Source organism: Corythoichthys intestinalis, chromosome 12 (assembly GCF_030265065.1).
Source record: "Corythoichthys intestinalis isolate RoL2023-P3 chromosome 12, ASM3026506v1, whole genome shotgun sequence".
Taxonomy (NCBI): Eukaryota; Metazoa; Chordata; class Actinopteri; order Syngnathiformes; family Syngnathidae; genus Corythoichthys; species Corythoichthys intestinalis.
This window is the reverse complement of record NC_080406.1, coordinates 54,812,672-54,833,337: the sequence shown is the minus strand read 5'-3', so window position 1 is coordinate 54,833,337 and position 20,666 is coordinate 54,812,672. Positions and strand designations below refer to the sequence as shown.

At 39.0% G+C, this 20,666-nt stretch overlaps 1 protein-coding gene across 1 annotated transcript in view; it reads right to left on the bottom strand.

Annotated features, from left to right (window-relative positions):
• The window catches only part of il10rb (interleukin 10 receptor, beta), a 44,994-nt gene that overhangs the window by 7,839 nt on the left and 16,489 nt on the right, over positions 1–20,666 (bottom strand). Inside the window, exons 4-6 of the mRNA XM_057851805.1 lie at positions 16,320–16,453; positions 3,796–3,952; positions 1,011–1,168 (exon numbers count right to left, since the gene is read on the bottom strand). Of these exons, the coding sequence (XP_057707788.1) occupies positions 1,011–1,168; positions 3,796–3,952; positions 16,320–16,453 (449 nt within the window). The remainder of the gene's footprint in view (positions 1–1,010; positions 1,169–3,795; positions 3,953–16,319; positions 16,454–20,666) is intronic.

Here is a 20,666-nt window from a genome sequence, read left to right as displayed (position 1 = left end):
AACGCTGATAGGGGAGGATGAAATACTAGGTACTGTTTATGCGACAAAAAAAAAAAAAAAAAACTGGAGACAGAATGGCAACTTTACAACTCCAGCGTTGTAAAGTCGAAATCACTTATGTCATAATCCGGAGACTACCTGTACTTTGTCGGATTCTTGTTCATTTCATTCATTTTTGTTGTTTGTTTCATTGTTTTACAACAATTATTGACAACATTTGCCCAGGTAGGTTTTTATTTTAAATTCTTGCTTTTGTACAAATCTGCTTAGATGCAGGATTCTAAATACTCCATGCATCCATGTTTGCAATAAAAGCCAAAATGAGGCAAATTTCAGATTTATAAAAGCCGACCGCAACACTCACCCAACAGCTAATGTACATTAACTGACGCTGACCTGTTATAGAGGTATGTTAACACCCCAGTAATGGCGCCCAACAACTAGAGTGTGATGTACACAAATCTCTACTCATTGAAGGAAAAATGTAAAATACATTTTTATATATATATATATATATATATATATATATATATACTGGACTGTCTCAGAAAATTAGAATACACAATATTCTAATTTTCTGAGACAGTCCTGTATACTGTTCTATGTAAAGGACGTCAGCCAAGGTCGGCCCCCCACATTTTTACCACGCCAAATCTGGTCCCCTTTGCAAAAAGTTTGGACACCCCTGCTTTAAATGGTGGATTAATGTACAGGACTGTCTCAGAAAATTAGAATATTGTGTATTCTAATTTTCTGAGACAGTCCAGTATATATATATATATATATATATATATATATATATATATATATATATATATATATATATATATATATATATATATATATATATATATATATATATATATATATATATATATGTATAAATGAGAGAGAGAGAGAGAGAGAGAGAGAGAGAGAGAGAGAGAGAGAGAGAGAGAGAGAGAGTATATATATTATACACACACACATCTTGTGTGGGAAAATAGTGTTTTTGAGTTGTGCCTCCATACCTTTTGGAAAAATGGTGCAAACTGGATCAAGGGACAAAATGTTGCCTTGAAGATCTTGTAACATACAAACAGAATGTACAAGAAGAGCAGGAAAACTGCACAACCTATCACAAATGAGCCCAGGAAGAAGACAAATGTTTGCCACCAAGGAATAGTGCCTGTTCAAAAGTAAAAACAAATGATTACTGAGCTTTATGTTGTCATGTGTTCCATACAATATCAAATCACATATCACAAATGTTATCATTTGAAGCTGCACAGCCATTAATCATTCTTACAAATACACACACACACACACACACACAGTGCCGCAAATAAGTATTTAGTCAACCACTAATTGTGCAAGTTCTCCCACTTGAAAATATTAGCAAGGCCTCTAATTGTCAACATGGGTAAACCTCAACCATGAAAGACAGAATGTGAAAAAAAAAACTGAAAATCATATTGTTTGATTTTTAAATAATTTATTTGCAAATCATGGTGGAAAATAAGCATTTGGTCAATACCAAAAGTTCATCTCAATACTTTGTTATCTACCCTTCGTTGGCAATAACAGAGGCCAAACGTTTTCTGTAACTCTTCACAAGCGTCATCAGCAGTTTCTGAAATACTCAGACCAGCCCTTCTGGCACCAACAACCATGCTCCGTTCAAAGTCACTCAAATCACCTTTCTTCCCCATTCTGATGCTCAGTTTGAACTGCAGGAGATTGTCTTAAACCATATCAACACGCCTAAATGCACTGAGTTGCCGCCATGTGATTGGCTGATTAGAAATTAAGTGTTAATGAGCAGTTGGACAGGTGTACCTAATAAAGTGGCCGGTGAGTGTGTGTGTGTGTGTGTGTGTATATATATATATACAGTGGGGAGAACAAGTATTTGATACACTGCCAATGACTTGTTCTCCCCACTGTATATATACACACACACACACACACATACATACAGGTAGTCCCCGGGTTACGAACGAGTGGCGACGTTACCCGATTTTCCGCGGAATTAACCCTTTAAGTTGTACTAAATACCCAACTATCTAAAAACATGCATTATACGTCATACTAATAAAAATGAAGTAAAAAATAAGATCGATATTACTTCCCTCTGGTAACCCCAATCACACCATAATTGTTCTTACAACTGACATTTATTAATTTGTCACTGTTGAACTATGAACACTATTAGAAAATAAAAATCGCTGAGCGTGCGCCATTTACAGTTTCTCTGCCTTCTTAAATGTTAACTTGCGTTCCCACCTGCTTCCTACGGTGGCCCAGAAGTGCCAAACAAAACGGCAAATTCAAAAACAAAACGCCAAATCACATAACAAAAAAGCAATTCAAAACGCACAACGACAGATCAAAAAATGAAATTACATTAAGGAACCAGAAGAGGTAGGTACCAGTAAAAATAAATAAATAAATAGCAAGTCATCGCTGATTGGACGAATCCACCGGAAAGGGTAGGCACTGATGAAGTAGGAGGTTAATCCGCTTCTGGCGTGGAATTTCAAAATGAGCATTACCAAAGACGCGAACGCGGCTGCCACTATGAAAGAATATTTTTATATGGGACATACATATTGGACATGGTCCATATGAACCTCGATTTCCAACTAAATAAAATTTGCCGTTGTGTTTTGCGATTTGCCATAGTGTCTTTCGATTTGCCATTATGTTTGGCACTTCAGGGGCACCGTAGCTTCCCAACGTGAAAGCAACGCTCAAAACTAACAGAAAAATAGCGCTGTCGTGACGTTAAACAAGTCCGACAAGATGAGATTGTACTGTAATGTACTGTTTGTACATCTGTGTGGTTTTGACAAAGATCAGATCACATTTGATGGTGATTTTATGCAGAAACGTGAGAAATTCCAAAAGGTTCAGATACTTTTTCATACGACTATAAGTGTAATTGTACCTCCAGTATTTATTAAGGATTTAGCATATGTTTTTGGGCTGTGGAATGAATTAATCGAATTATGATGCATTCTTATGGAAAAATCCCGCTCGCCATATGATTATTTCGACTTACAAACCAGGTCCTGGAACGAATTAACTGCGAATGTAGAGGTACCACTGTATTGACACTCTTTGATGATGGAAAATCCAAAACCCCCATCAAGAAAATATTCCCTTAATTTTGTTCTTTGACCCCTTTTCCAAAAGCAGAGGTTAGAAAGAGCAGTTTCATACTTCTGTGACTTTCCTACAGTACGTCATAAAGACTGAGGTTTCCACCTCTCACCTTCCCTCCCTCCACCTATACCCCTTGAATCTTCTTTGGGGATCTCTTCTGTGGGGTCAATTGGTAGTTTACAAACCAACTAAATGGCACATTACCGCCTCCTCAAACTTGTCTAATTTGCAAGCATTGAATGAGGGCTGAGGAGTGTGCCACGCTAGCATTGACGCTAAGCTGTGTGGCGGGCTAAAGCCAATATTCATACATTTGTTTGTGTTGTTCTTGGAACAAATCGAATAAATTCTTATTTATGACAGCTCAAACTCGGCTGTAACCTTAAGAATATGAATTGCAGCGGAGTGAAGAAACCAATAACTTGAAATAAGTGAGCATCCAAATTTAGAGGAGACGTGACATCACGGAGTTCTGTGCAAAGAGCCCATATTGGGCGAAAAATTGCAATTGCAGTTTTTTTTTTTCCTTAATTCGTTCAGTCCAAATTTAAAGATTAACATATTTCACGTTTGCCTCAATAGAACATTGACACATAATAGTTCATATGTAATAGTTAAAAAATAAAAATAAAAAAAAGAATTAGTTACCTTGTGTCTGAATGCAATAGGGTAAGGAAAATTTGCTTCTCTTTTTGTAGGGTTCATAATACGACTGGATCCGAACACAGTACCGTGTCCAAGATTTCAGGCCTTGCAAAATCACCCTTTCACCCGTCTTGGTTTCGCTAATTTGGGGTTGTAGGTCCTGAAAGAAAGATGGACGCAATTCATCCACAGTACGTTTTATTGTATATTCAGGACATTTCCTCTACCTTGCTGGGAGTGGGGGCTAGGTGGCAACAACCAAAGCTGCTGTATTAACTCAGCACTACAAACCAAGTAAAGATCAGAACCACACTTCTTCCCCCAGACGCATTGTTTAGGAAAGTCCTGCATCAGGTCATAAGGAAGGATATTTGTTTTCCCTGATATATATACTGTGCTTCAGCTTGTTGGATGGACTCTCATATTGTTTTAGGTACATTGGAGTGCATTTTTCAATATTGCCCATTTTACATATTTTAGGTGTCCTGAAAGGATAATCGCTTCTTCTCTGGTACATCTTTAAGCCAGCAGACCCCCACCCAATATGGATTAAGTTTTTCCTTGCCTGACTGGGGTGTTTAGATTAGGTGATGTTGTTATTTTTGTCAACTGTGGGCTGCGAAGCACTATGAGACTCTTTTGCAATTAAGGGCTAAATAAATGAACATGACTGGGCCTGAAATACCATCACAGCCTCTGCAACCCTATTTAAGCTCGCTTCTCTAAGATGTAAAGTCAAATGGTGCCCCCTGACCCCACTACAATACTAACGCACAAACTTAACTGTGTTTTCTCTCATAATCACTGAACAAAAAACATCACTTCACTTAGGGTTGGGCACCAAAACTCAGACTCTCTTGTGATGAATGGCTATATTAATAAATGTGACTTGACCTGACAAAGCAAAGCTGAGAGCTGCTGCAACCCCATCTGTGTTCTTAAAGGGATCCATGGCTAGAAAGACTTGTAGTTCTTCAAAGTTAAATGTTGGTACAAGTTAGAGTAATTCAATATCAAAACCCCTCTTAATGTTTTCGTTTTAATAAAATTTGCAAAATTTTCTATCAAAAAATAAACTAGTAGCTCGCCATTGACGTCGCCGAGCGGTGACGTCACATTGGCTCCCTGCCGTTCTTCCACATTGTCTTTAATTATGTAAGGTAGTGATTGAAATACACCACAAGGTGTCAATGGCGAGTTATAAATTACTTAGAAATTAAGCCAATGAGTGTGTTTTGTCCCTCGAATGACGCTGTAGTTCCCTGTTTACTGGGTCCATCCATTGTTCTTCACAGTCATTTAAGTGCTGGCTTCACAATGTACGAGAGCTCTGATAGTTTGTATATTGTGAGTTGTGACTAATATTGCCATCCAGTGTATTTGCTGAGCTAAACGAGAGCTAAAAGAAATGTTTGAATAGAGTTTGACCAAAGTCTGAGCAAGTGTATTTTGCATAGCTATTTTGATTGGGAATGCAAGTTATCTTTGCATTGTTGTTTAACTGTGTGAGAATATGGCCGCATTAATACAGATTGAAGCGCTTTTCTTTTTATGAACATTATTTTTTTTTGAGAGATAGGAATATTATTTTTGTTGTGCTTTCACTAAATGATACTTACGTTTGTTGTGAAGGAGTTGCCGAAGCTTATGCCAATAAACGGCACAGTCCAATGAACGCCTGTGTCCACTCGCCTTTCTCTGCCTCTTAGCTCTCAATGTGCAAAAAAACTGCGTCATTGTAATCTGTTTGGCATTAATACATTTATTCGTTTTTCGTGTCGCCGGGAAGCAACCGGCAGGATGATCAACAATCTGGACATCTGCTTTTACGTGACAAAAATAAGGTAAAACGCCATTAGAAGTGTTGGTAGAGGCAAACGTTTTCGTGCGTTGCGATGAACGGCTCCGGGCTATCAGCAAATATAATCAAACTGCTGTGTCTCACTGTATACCCAAATCATATGTAAAGCACAAGGCAGCTCATGAACGCTACTCGACTCATCACGTTTTTTTCTGGTCATTTTGCTGTCCTTCACATTAATGTTCCACTCCGGTTCAAATTGGAAGGGCAGAACAGAGAGCATGTTAATGCTGTTAAAGAGTGACCTTTTTATTAACTTTATTATCAACAAATACTAATTCACATACTACAGTGACATGGTGGAAGTCCAGCAGCGTGGCCTTGTGACGTCACTGCCCTGCGATGTCAACAATGGCAACCTGTTAGTTGAAATTATTTTACAAATTTTATTAAAACGAAAACATTAAGAGGGGTTTTAATATCATTATTATAACTCGTCGTAACATTTATCTTTTAAGAACCACATGTCTTTCTATCCGTGGATCCCTTTAAAGATGTAAGGTTTTGATCCAAGTCTTGCAGCTTAAAAGAAATAATACTCTAACTTAATTAATGCATTTTTTTTTAAACTGGAAGACTATCTAAAATTCTATAAGAAATCGACTCTCTCAATATTATGCCATTTGACAAAATGAAATAATTTCGGTAATCTTCATGTGAAACTGACCATGTATTTATACTGTCATAATGGACGAAATTATTGGCACCCCTGGATTTTTTCCAGAAAACAGAATAGTTTCTCCCAGATATTAATGTAATTAGGGTTGTTCCGATCATGTTTTTTTTGCTCCGGATCCGATCGATAGGAAATTTTAGATCACTCTCTTTCGTTTTAGTTTGAGTATCTGCCGATGCTGATATTTCCAGATCCGATTGCTTTTTTTTTTGCTCCCGATTCAATTCCAATCATTCCCGATAATTTTTCCCGATCACATACATTTTGGCAATGCATTCAGAAAAAAATGAATAAAACTCGGACGAATATATACATTCAACATACAGTACATAAGTACTGTATTTGTTTATTATGACAATAAATCCTCAAGATGGCATTTACATTATTAACATTCTTTCTGTGAGAGGGATCCACGGATAGAAAGACTTATAATTCTTAAAGGATAAATGTGACTTTGTATATTGTGACTAAATATTGCCATCTAGTGTATTTGTTGAGCTTTCAGTAAATGATACTGTAGCCATTTGACTGTTCTGCCCAAATGCATGATGGGAAGTGCAACCATGACTGTGCGTAGTGGCACCAATTGACATATCTTCTCTGCGTTGGAAAATAACATAGGGTGTTAAGAAAAAGATCAACTACTACCTTTCCTCCCCACATTGCTTCCCACGATATTTCTAATTGTTGAGAGAGGGAATGTAAGGCTTTAGCCAATTAAAAAAAGGCTCCAAAGACTGCCAAAATTCACTCTACTCATTTTACGCTACCTTTTAGCTCTATATATAGGTAAAACGGTGCCATTTTAGATTGAACGCGACAATGTGTGAGTGAGTCGTGCAGCGCATGCGCTAATTGCATTAAATATTTTAACGCGATTAATAAAAAAAAATAATTACCACCGTTAACGCGAAAAATTTGTTAGCCCTACTTTAAGCCAAAACTAAAGACTCTGGATGAGTGGAAGACATTTTGTCTGTAACGTTAAATACATTTAGAAAATGATTTAATTTGAAAATATACTGTATATATATTAAAAAAAAAGGCACGTCCTATATTTTTTTTGCCGATTCCGATACTTTGAAAATGACGTGATCGGACCCGATCCATCGGGACATCTTTAAACGTGATCAAAAAAGTTTTCAGTATGAATGTGTTTTTTTTGGATTTGCATTGGAAAAATGCAAAATATCTGAAGAGAAAAGCGAAAATGTACACAATTTTACACTGAATGCAAACAATGGGCTGGACAAAATTGTTGGTACCCTCAACTCAATATTTGGTTGCTCATCCTTTAGAAGAAATAAGAGAAAGCAATCGCTTCCTATAACCATCAACAACTTTCATGCACCTCTCAGATGAAATTTTAGATCACTCTTCTTTTGTGAACTGTTCCAGATCACTCAGATTTGAAGGGTGCCTTCTTGCAACAGCAATTTTGAGATCTCTCCATAGTGTTCAATATGATTTAGATCCGGACTCATCGATGGCCAACTCAGAATTCTCCAGCGTTTTGTCTCCAACCATTTCTTGGTGCTATTTGAGGTATGTTTTGGGTCATTGTCCTGTTGGAACATCCATGACCTCTGACACAGACCCAGTTTTCTGAGACTATATCCTACATTGCGGCCCAAAATATTTTGATAGTCTCCATATTTCATGACTCTTTGGACACTGTCAAGGCACCCAGTGCCAGAGGTAGCAAAACAACCCCAATACATCATTGGACCTACACCATGTTTGACTATAGGCATTGTGTTCTTTTCTTTGTAGGCCTAATTTTTTTCTGGCACTGTGCACTGGTCTCCAACTATTTCTTGATTCTATTTGAGGTATGTCTTAGGTCAATGTCCTGTTGGAACTCTCATGACCGCTGACGCAGACCCAGTTTTCTGACACTACACCCTACATTCCGGCTCAAAACATTTTGATAGTCTCCATATTTCATGACTACTTGTACTTCTTGCCAAGGCACTCAGTGCCAGAAAAAATTAGGCCCACAAAGAAGAGCAAACAGTGCCTATAGTCAAACATCGTGGCGGTCCAATGGGTACTTGCTACCTGGGGATGATCAAAATGTTTTGGGCCGCAATGTGGAATGTAGTGGCAGAAAACGGTCTTCGTCAGAGGTCATGGGTGATTCAACAGGACAATGACCCAAAATATACGCTGGAGAATTCTGGGGTGGCCATCGATGTGTCCGGATCTAAATCTCATTGAACACATATGGAGAGATCTCAAAATTGCCGTTGTCTGGTACAGTTTGCAAAAGAAGACTGGTCCAAAATTCCATCTGAGAGGTACACAAAACTTGTTGATGGTCATAGGAACCGATTGCTTTCTCGTTTCTTCCAAAAGGATACGCAACCAAATATAGACCCTACTCACCAACGTCACAGAATGACGTGTCGCTGTATCCGGCCGCCATATTGTCCGTCTTTGTTTATCCGTATTCTCAATGGTTTCAATTTGTCGTGCAATTTATAGTGCAATTCATGGAAGCCCCGGTGCTTTCAGACACTGTAAACTCATTGGATGCGTTGCATAAAAGGCGTTATGTGGAAAAGCTTCTGTCTATCCATTCGCCAGATCCATATTTGATGCCTAAACAGATATTTTTCGACCCACTGTCTTTGCCCCCTCTGCCTGACATCTGCTACCCTGATTATCTACAACTATCTTGTCCACACAAAATCAGCCTATTCTCACGAAAGTTTGAAAAACTTTAAGAGCAGCACTGTAAGCAACATTACCCCGTGTGACCCTTTACTTCCAATTTTCTAAAATGGTGACAATAAATTAAAAAAAAAAAGTTGACTGCGATGGCCGACGCTTCAAGGATAGGTGGATATTGGGACTATTCAATAAAACACGCAACAACTGTGTCTGCCTCATTTGCAAAGAGACAGTCGCTGTTTTCAAAGAGTTCAATTTGACGCGATAATGATATTACCGAACAAGACACGCTGACATGTACGACAACATTACAGGGAAGATACGCAGCGAGAAATTATAGCAACTTGAAGGTAGTTTAATTTCACAGCAGCAGTATTTCGCAAGGGCCCGAGTGTCGAAAGAGAACGCCACAAAGACGAGACTGTTGAAATTATGAATTAAAAAAAATAACAAAGCAAATGTGACACACAGAAGGGCTTGCTAAAATGTGTTTAAATATATTGTTCTATGTAAATCAGCCAAGGTAGCCCCCCGCATTTTTACTACACCAAATCTGGCCCCCTTTGCAAAAGGTTTGGACACACCTGTTTAACTGATGATCCGTAGACGAGGCCAGCTTCTTTCACTTGGTACCAGCTAAATATTATTCAAAATGTAATGATGGTGGAAGAAAAAAGCATTTTGAATTTGAAACTGTATATTGTCGGCGATTAGCCTCACAATGATCTTAATTGTGGTTGTCAGCCCAAAACCCTCTAAATATACGTTTGGTGCCCAGTTTTCTCGTCGAATTGCAGCAGTCCATCTCGCTCTCCTCTCCGGGTCTCTCGGAATACGGTAGAACTTCAAGTCTCTCCGTCTATCTTCTCTGTTATTGCAACCAACCGCCACACACGCCTTCACCATTTTGATTATTAATGTTAACGAGCAGAAAAACACGCCATAATAGGAGGAATTTACGTAGCGGTAATGCGTCAACACGACGAGTAGACGGACAATATGGTGCGGAGGCGTGGTTGTGACGTCATGTGAGTAGGGTCTATTGAGTTGAAGGTACCAACAATTTTGTCCAGCCCATTGTTTGCATTCGGTGTAAAATTGTATACATTTTGAAGAGAACAGTTTTCTTGTGTTTTTCCAATGCAAATTCCAAAAAATAAACACATTCATACTAAAAACCTTTGTGATCGCGTTAATGTCTGGGAGAAACTGTGCATTTTCTGGAAAAATTCCAGGGGTGCCAATAATTTCGTCCATGACAGTCAGTAAAATGTTATTCAGATTGTGAAGGTACACTTTTACGATAACATATTGATACAACAAAACAACATGGACTCGCTATTAGCTACAAGACCTCCCTATGAGAAAATCCATCATAAACCGATGTCTTTAGTAGCGAGTCCAGTGCCAAAACACAATAAATCAAGGGCTACTATGTATTAAAGACCAAATGTGAAGTAATTTCATAGCATGCCAAATAGGGTCACAATTAAAGTAATTAAACAATGTCCAACAAATAAAGCATGAAAAAATAATTTATATGTTGTATATTTGACAAAATAATCGCGTTTCCGAAGTTCGAACCTGAAAGGGGACCAACCCGGAAGTGATACGTCACACCGAGAACAGCGATGGCAGCGCTCCATACAGCCGCCATACAAAGCCCTTCAAACATTGATTCAAACAGCGATATAAGCAATAGATCAAGCGCAACGGAGGAGATCCATGTTTTTGAAGACTTGGAGGAAGAAGAGGAGGTTGGAATTTCATGTTGGACCTAACATGTATTAGCCAGACGCTTATCAGGATGCAAACAATGTGCCTAGACTACCTGACATGGAATGGCGACAAGACCCATCGAGATTACAAGATTGGTAAAATATAGGCCGTTATTATTTTCATGATTTGAAGATGCAGGCATTTGCACATAATTTTGTTTTTGTCTATCTGATGAGATTGTTAAAAAAAATTATTAATAATCAGACTTCATGGTCATTTTGGCAGATCCGGCAGCTCTCGTGCATATAAAATAATCATATAAAACCGTTGGTGGAAAAGAAGGAGATGAGTCGTTGATGGCTTTCTCCACTTTATTGTGGCAACAATAAGAAAACAGTAATAGCGGACTGCCGCCACATTCGACCGCAAACTTTTGCTTCTCGCTCATCTCCCCCTCGCCTCCTACTACTCACAGGTCTCCAGTCCCAGCGTCTCTTAAACGGATCGTGCATAGTGTCTTAGTATGAGCTTTTTGTCGACAAAGGTATCGAAAAAACGACATGCTGACAACTTTGTTTCTTTATTAACACATGGAGCTAACAGTACGAACACAGCTTGGAGCTCTCGGCAGACTGTGCGGAGCGATAGATAAAGCCTGTGCCTCTCTATCACACTCCCGCGTCACGTGACCAAAACAAGAGTAATGTTAAGTGCAGTTCAGGTGCACTTCCAAATTAAGCACTGTTCCACAACAGTTGGCAGCTCTGCTTTGACAAAGTCATCAGTCATCTATCCAAAAATCACACTTATTTTTGGGGAAATCCTTGATCATAAGCAGACCGGTTGAGGAAGCAGGCATCTTCGAAGTCTTTGTAGCAGAGAACACGACTCGATGATGGCGTGAAATTCATTCGCTTAGTGCGAACAAAAGATGTCCATTTACGTGCCCTGCTATCCTTCAGCCACTCATACAACTTTTCTTTAAATTGAGAACAATACATTGCCACACACCGCCGTGGCATCTTACCGAAAAGCAATGCAACAATACTGTGTGTATGGCGGACTTCCCTAGCAGTTCTCGGTGTGACGTCATTTCCGAAGATTGTCGAAGAAAAGCATTTTCGTTGTCAAGGGCGTTGCTATGGGTTAAACAAAGAATCTCGAAGGGTTGTGTTAAAAAAAATAAAAAAAAATAACGAAAATATGCTTACAATTGTTTAGCCGTTGATATTATTCAAAAACATGGTTGGCCAACCTTACTTCACATTTGGTCTTTAAATATAGTGTATTTCTGCTCAGTGTCAGGTATTTTTTGTCTGCTTAATGTAAAGTCAATGTCGTAGAATCGGGTGACCCAAAAATGGGAACATTTTAACAATCCAGTGAAACCAAGAGTGATAGAAGAAAAAATATTGTATTTATATTAGGGCTGCAGGTATTGAATATTTTAGTAATCGAGTAATCGACTGAAAATTCTATCGATTAATCGAGTAATCGGATAAAACAAATATATTTTTAGGTGAAGAGCAATTATAAATATACATGAGAAAACAAGACATTTCATCTAATCTTGAACCATTTTCAGTCAATCAATGTCTTTATTTTTTATGTATATTGTTGAAAACAGCCAACAATTGCATCTCAGATGTAACTAGAATTTTAAAAAAAAGACTAATTCCCTGCTTTCACTCAAAATTTTTTTAGATCTTATTAAAATATATATTACCTAAAAATGCTGTTACGCTTGATGACACACATCACTTAAAAGTAAGGATTTTTTCCCAAGTGTTTCAATTGAATTTCTCTTTGTGTCAAGCCATTTTTAAGTTCTAGTTAAGTTTTAAGTTTGTGTAAACTGTAAGTCCTGATAGGATTTTGAGTTTTTGCAGTGTTCAAAATAAATGTATGATACAGGCTGTATTGGAGCACATTAGGGACCAGTGCTACTTGGTGTTTTATCCAGCAATGACTACTGAGCTAAAATTGATAGTTAGCATGATTAAGTTTTCATTTTACACTCTCATCACTCCACAATGCTATGTTATGTTAAAGCTTGTATGTAAGACACGTTAGCCATGCATCGACAGTGGTCATAATTAATTGAAACCTAGCCCTCCGCAGGGCTAACGTTACGTGAGCTAGTAGCGAGAGTAACGTTAATCTTATTTATTAGCGCTCTGCGCTTAGCGCTCTACTGCTTTAAGATGGCGGCTGTTTACTAACGCTGCCCAGACGCGGCCGAGTCTGTCATTTCGCATCTAGTTCAACATACATGTGATCTCTATGAGACGCATCAGACGGTACCTGTTACCAATGTAGCATCGTGCGGGCTAGTATTTAGCAACGTCGGCGTCGTTTGTGGCGGCTGTCGGCTGCAGTAAGTTTTTTTTTTTTCCTTCTTTCTCTCCGCACGTGACAGCGCGTTGTCCCGCATTGAAAGTAGTCCGAGCAAAACGTGATGCTTAGAACTGTCAAAATAAACGATTACTCGAGGTGAATAAAATTACTCGGATCAGTTTTTAAACTCGAGTTACTCGAGTTGCTCGAGTACTCGTTTCAGCTCCAATTTATATACAAGTCTCCTGCGTACTTCAGCTTTACAGTGTTATGAAAAAGTATTTGAACTTTTTGGACTTTCTCACATTTCTGCAAAAAATCACCATCAAATGTGATCTGATCTTTGGCAAAATCCCACGGATGGAAAAAACAGTGACTGCTTTAACTAAAACCCCCAAAACATTGACAGGTTTTCATATGTTAATTAGGATAGTATGCAAACAATGGCAGAAGGGGGAAAATAAGTAAGTGAACCATCACATTTAATATTTTGTGCCCCCCCCACCCCCCTTTTGGGAGCAATAACCTCAACCAGACGCTACCTGTAGCTGCAGATTAGTCTGGCACATCGATCAGGACTTATCTTGACCCATTCTTCTCTCCAAAACTGCTGTAGTTCAGTCAGATTCCTGGGATGTCTGGCATGAATCGCTGTCTTTAGGTTATGCCACAGCATCTCAATGGGGTTCAAGTCTGGACTTGGCCACTCCTGAACGTGTATTTTGTTCTTCTGAAACCACTCTGAAGTTGATTTACTTCTGTGTTTTGGGTCATTGTCTTGTTGCAGCATCCATCCTCTTTTTAGCTTCAACTGTCTGACAGACAGCCTCAGGTTTTCCTGCAAAACTTTTGAATCAATTCTTCCATTAATGATTGCAAGTTGTCGAGGCCCTGAGGTAAGAAACAGCCCCAAATCATGATGCTCCTCCCTCCACCATGATTCATGGAGGGGATCAGGTGTTAATGTTGGTGAGCTGTTCCATTTTTCCTCCACACATGACGTTGTGTGTTACTCCCAAACAATTCAACTTTGGTTTCATCAGTCCACAAAATATTATATAATATTTTATATTTAATTATATAAACGAGCAACAACGTTTTTTTTCAGACAGCAGTGGCTTCCTCCGTGGAGTCCTCATATGAACACCATTCTTGGCCATAGTTTAACATATACTGGACTGTCTCAGGAAATTAGAATACACAATATTCTAATTTTTTGAGACAGTCCTGTGTATATATACAGGACTGTCTCAGGAAATTAGAATATTGTGTATTCTAATTTCCTGAGACAGTCAGGAAATTAGAATATTGTATGTAATTATATGTAATTTCCTGAGACAGTCAGGAAATTAGAATATTGTGTATTCTAATTTCCTGAGACAGTCCTGTATATATACACAGGACTGTCTCAAAAAATTAGAATATTGTGTATTCTAATTTCCTGAGACAGTCCTGTATATATACACAGGACTGTCTCAAAAAATTAGAATATTGTGTATTCTAATTTCCTGAGACAGTCCAGTAGTTGATGTGTGCTCAGAGATATTGGGCTGTGCCAGTAATTTCTGTAAGTCTTTAGCAGACACTCGAGGGTTCTTTTTTAGCTCTTGGAGTATTCTGCACTGAACTCTTGGCGTCATCTTTGGTGGACGGCCACTCCTTGGGAGAGAAGCAATGGTGCCAAACTCTCTCCATTTATAGACCACTTCTCTGACTGTCGATTGATGAACATCCAGACTTTTAGAGATGGTTTTGTATCTTTTCCCAGTTTTATACAAATCAACAATCCTTAATCACAGGTCTTCAGACGGCTCCTTTGACCGAGCCATGATGCACATCAGACAATGCTTCTCATCAAGGCGTTTCTTACCAGGTGTGTGTTTTGTAGTGGGCAGCTTTAAACCAGTCATCAGTGATTGGGCACACACCTGACTTAAAATGTTTGGTAAAAATTGGTTTCAGTTGCTCTTTGAGTCTCCTTTGGCAGAGGGTTCACTTCCTTATTTTTCCCCCCTTCTGTCATTGTTTGCATGCTATCCTCATCAAAATATGAAAACCTATCAATGTTTGTGTGGTTTTGGTTAAAGCAGACACTTTTTTCATCTGTGTGATTTTGACAAAGATCAGATCACATTTGATGGTGATTTTATGCAGAAATGTGAGAAATTCCAAAAGGTTCAGATACTTTTTCATACCACTGTATTTCCACATTTCTGCTCGTGACTTCTCGTTTTCCATGTTCTCTAAACAAAACACACATTCAGTGTCAATGATTTGTTTGATTAGAATGGCATTGTTATGGTTTGTTTTCAAAGTGTTGTAATTAGTTTTATTAATTTTGGAGGATACACTGCACTCTGGTGGCAACAGTGAATACGATATACCTCGTCTAACCTCTGAATCCAGCTGCTCCCTGGTAAGGACAACATTAGGTTATAAGTTTGAATTATATTGTTTGCTGTCTGATGAGCCAAATAACATATTTTTAGTGAGGATAGAACAGATGTATTAAAACTTAAAAACTTTTTTGGGAGCGTTGGAGGAGCAAATAACAGCAGACATAAAGAGTGGCAAATAAATAAATGGTTGTTCATTAATACATTGCTTCCACAAGATATTCTTTTGTCGTACTTAGATCCCCTTTTATGTTTTTTAGGGATGTTCAGATTGCATATTTTAGTTGCAGCCCTAGTTGATAGTAACATACTTTTATATCTTGCTTTAAAAATCCCACAGTGACTCATTCCCACTCTCTCAAGAAAACCAAGATAGATAGTTCCACAGAACACCCAGAAAACCTGTGGTGATGGGCCTTCATCGTTTTCTTCAGATTTTTCATTGTGTATTCAATACCTCCACCAGTATATTGTATTGTCTACACTTGCTTTATTTGATATAAATATGAATATTTTTATTTTTGACATATACAATTTTAGTTAATACTGCATTCAAAAACAAAAGTGTGTAGCAGTTCTGTTGTATTTAAAGTACCAGTTTAAGAATCATTTAAGCACCGGACCCATTTAAAAATGTACCGAGTAGTAACCGGTATCTGGTAAACCTAATCGATACCCAACCATTACTGTTGTATTGTTATGAACAAAATCAATTAACACATTTAAACATTTAAATTAGAGCAAAACTACTAAGGTGTTAAAAAAAAAAAAAAAAAAAAAAAAAAAAAAAACGTTACAATAAGGTGCAATAAAAATGAATATGGTTTGTATGGATTTGGGAAATATGAAATACAGTTCCTACCTTTTTGTCAACACCATACTCCCAGTAAACAATGTTGAAGCCCAACTTTTTGTGTGGCAGTGGATGGGAGATATTAACCTCAATGTTATTTCCACCAGGGAAAAGTTTGATTTCGGATGGTGGACCAACTGCAGCTATAAGAAAAAGATAAAATTTGAAACAATTGGTGGCATCTCAACCACTGGTAGAATTATTCAACATTCTTAACATTTAAAATGGTCCGTGCCACGAAATCTTGCGAGATTCAATTTTGACAGTATCCATCCATCTATTATCTACTGCTTAATCCGAACAGTTCATTTGAGTGTACTGAATTATTAGAATGTGAGATGTCACCGAAAATTTGGCTGCAAAAACCTTCGGCCAAAAATAGCTAAAATTGCATTTTCGGTTAAAAGGCCGAAAGATTACCACAGAAAAGTGTGAAGAACTGTAGTCCTCTTGTGATAGCGTTATCAAAAAAACACTGAGGAGCAACATCATTGCCTCACCATCAACATGTCCGCAGTTTGGAAGTATTTTGAGGTATCAAAGAAATACATGGATCCCTCGTTTTTCATGGTTAATGGGGACCAGAACCTGCCGTGATAAGTGAAAAACCATGAAGTCGCGCCCCCCCCTCCAAAAAAACCTCTTATCAGTATGAGACAGGTTTAATTAAAAAAACGTTTTTTAAAAAAAAAAAAAAAACTTTTATGTAGCTATATGTTTTAATAAATGTTTTTTAGGCACTTCAAATTAAATAATTATGATAAGTTTTAAACATGTTACTGTCCCGCCGAATTATTATTAAACAAGAATAAAGTAGAAAAATGCTTGTCTTGTCTTGTATTAAATGCTGCATTGAGTGAGTCCACTCAAATCTGCTCAAGCTGCTCACTTACACACAATGAGTTGCCACAGCAACTGTTAAACGATGATTGACGCATGCAGCAATTTGAAGTTTCAGTTTCCAGGCATCTCTGGCAAGATAAAGTGCGTATGACTCCAAAAACCATGTTTATTTCATATTTCACGCGGTGTTTTATGCTCCTGAATGAACTGAACCGCTTGGATGTGTGTAGAAGCGATCGTTTTATATATTCAATTTTTGAATCCCGCGCCATGAAAATTAGTTACTTCCGGCTCCAGGTTCGGGTTTAGAACGAATGCGAATGTGACGTCACTCGAGTCAGCGTCTCACAATACAGCATTGCTTTATAGCATGCAGATGGACTGCGGATTCAGCTCATTTTGCAGAATAATTCGTTTATTTTTCGCATTACGCCAGCCAAATGGCTGCAGAAAAATGTTGCTGCACCAGGGAGAGGCGTGTCAGCCTTTTTGGGGTTTCAAAATGTTCCCATTCACTGGCGGATATTGGCCAAAACAAGCCTTACTACTGTGGGACCATTGGACATACGAGGAAGTGAGTAAACATCGTGTTTTGTATTATGTCGAATACTGGGATCATTTTAATACGGAGGTGGCTTGCATTTTGTGGCTGACATGCTCCTTGTCCACTCGGCAAGTCTGTGTTAGCAATCTTCATCTTCCTCCTGTGTACTCAAACCATGGAAGTCTTCACCCTCAGTGTCGGATATGAAGACGCTCAGATACACTTCGCCACGCACCTACTCAGTCTCTCCTTCACCGTCGCCTTCAATGTCTCCCATAATGAGGCAAATGCACCCCTGAGCCCGCGCTGTCCTCTTTGGCACGCAGCAGAATGGCCCCTCGAACCCCGTTGGTGATGGCGGACTTCTTTCACAATGCTTCACGCTGCCAGGCTCCCCGGGTATACCTGTGCAATAGCTGCTCTTCGCATGAGGCGAGTCTTGGCAAACGATCTCTCGCCGCGAGTCGTCAGAACTTCCCATACAACTCGGATGGCCAATTTAATTTTTTCTAGCGTTCTCCATGATGCAGATCTGCCAATTCTACTCATGCACAAAGACGAGGGTCAGCCACCTCTATTCATGCACAACGTACAAAGTTAAACCATCGGTCATAGTGCAAACAAGCGTCTTCCTCGAGACTTATATTCCACGTGTCTCACTCCCACATTTCATGCTCGAGCGCACCGAACGGCCGTCAGAAAAATGCACAAATTGGCCGCATCATTGCAAACGCCGCAGGATCCAAAATGAGGGAAAAAAGTAGCGGCTTGTAGTCCGGAAATTATGGTAAACACTACAGACACTAGACACTACACTACTAGACACTACAGTCCTTTATTTAAATAAAGGACTATTGTACTTAGGGGGCAGTTTACATGGCGACTCTGCGACACAAAGACGCAATGATGGAGTAGCGGACTCGCCTCGCGTGCATATGGGGTCGGCGAAGACAGAAGGCAAAGACGAAAAATTCTGAATCCTGCCTCCAAAGTGGAAGAATCCGATTGCGGGGGGTTGAGGGGGGCTTCCTCGGCATGCATATCAAAGGCTCCTGCGGCGTGAGACCGCGACGTTAGCGTCAGCACTCGTACACGTCACATTGGGCGTGCGTGGCGGTGCTCCTAAACAATAAAAACAGTAAATATGGCAGAATGTCGGCTTTAGAGCTGAAACGAATACTCGAGCAACTCGAGTAACTCGAGTTTAAAAACTGATCCGAGTAGTTTTATTCACCTCGAGTAATCGTTTATTTTGACAGCTCTAAGCATCACGTTTTGCTTGGACTACTTTTAATGCGGGACGCGCTGATGTCACGTACGTAGAGGAGGAAGAAGAAGAGAAAAACTTACTGCAGCCTAAAAACAACGCCGACGTTGCTAAATACTAGCCCGCACGATGGTAGTTGGTAGCAGGTAGTGTCTGATGCGTCTCATAGAGATCACATGTAAGTTGAACTAGATGCGAAATGACAGACTCGGCCGCGTCTGTGCAGCATTAGTAAACAGCCGCCATCTTAAAGCAGTAGAGCGCTAATAAGATTAACGTAATGTTAGCCCTGCGGAGGGCTAGGTTTCTATTAATTATGACCACTGTCGATGCTTGGCTAACTTGTCTTTAACATAACATAGCGATGTGGAGTGATGAGGGTGTAAAATAAAAACTCAATAATGCTAACTATCAATTTTAGCTCAGTAGTCATTGCTGGATAAAACACCAAGTAGCACTGGTCCCTAATGTGCTCCAATACAGCCTGTAATCATACATTTATTTTGAACACAGCAAAAACTCAAAATCCTATCAGGACTTACAATTTAGACTAACTTAAAAATTAACTAGAACTTAAAAATGGCTTGACACAAATAGAAATTAAATGGAAACACATGGGAAAAAAATCCTAACTTTTAAGTGACATGTGTTATCAAGCGTAACGGCATTTTTAGGTATATATACAGGGGTGCACATAAGTGGTCCGCATGCGCGCATGCGTACTGGACGTAGACAAACGCACTGGCCCTCAACCATTTCCATACGCTTTTGCGTACCGATGGAAGACCACTGTATTTGCGGGGGACACGAGAAAATAACTTCTCAAAATGTCGAAGAGGAAGGCCACACTGGGTAATTACTTCCGTGTTCCCCCACCCCTGTCAAAAGACAGACAGACGACAAAGACGTCACCGGAGCTACCGAAAAAAAGGACTTTTGCTGAAAAGTGGCTACTGGAGGTACCATGGCTAGAAGCAAATGATGCTCGCACGGAAATGCGGTACAAAATGTGCTGTGAGAATCCCAATGTCGCCGATATGAGCAGCGCATTTTATGTAGGGTCAAAGAATTTCAGCCATCCAAACTTTGAAAAGCACGAAAAAAACAGAGAGCATGTGGCAATTAAGCAAACTATCGATGTCAAACAGGACCCCACTCGCCCTATGGACAAGTGGCGGAATAAAGGTAATGAACAGCGACATGTACTGACAAACGTGTTTTTGCTCGCATTTTACAAAGCTAAACATGCACGTTCAATGAGGTCTTATGAGGAGGACATCCCACTTTTAAAAAGGCTTGGAGTTAATGTGGGAGCCGCATAATGCCCTTTATTTTTAATTGGTGCTTTTTATTTCTTTACATTTTACTTCAAAGTAATGGCAATTTTGTTGTGCCAGTTGATGTTAATCAAGCATTAATTGTTAATATAATCAATTAAAGTTAATTGGCTCTAAGTAAAGCTTGTCATAAATTTATCGCATCAGGCGGGTCGGCTCTCTAGCTCAATGAGGACCAAGTCACATCTCCAGGTCCTCCTCTGAGAACCTGGGCAAAAAAATTATGTGCACCCCTGTATATATATATATATATATATATATATATACATATATATATATATATATATATATATTTTTTTTTTAAATAAGATCTAAAGGTTTTTTTGAGTGGAAGCAGTGAATTCGTCTTTTTTTTTTATTTTAGT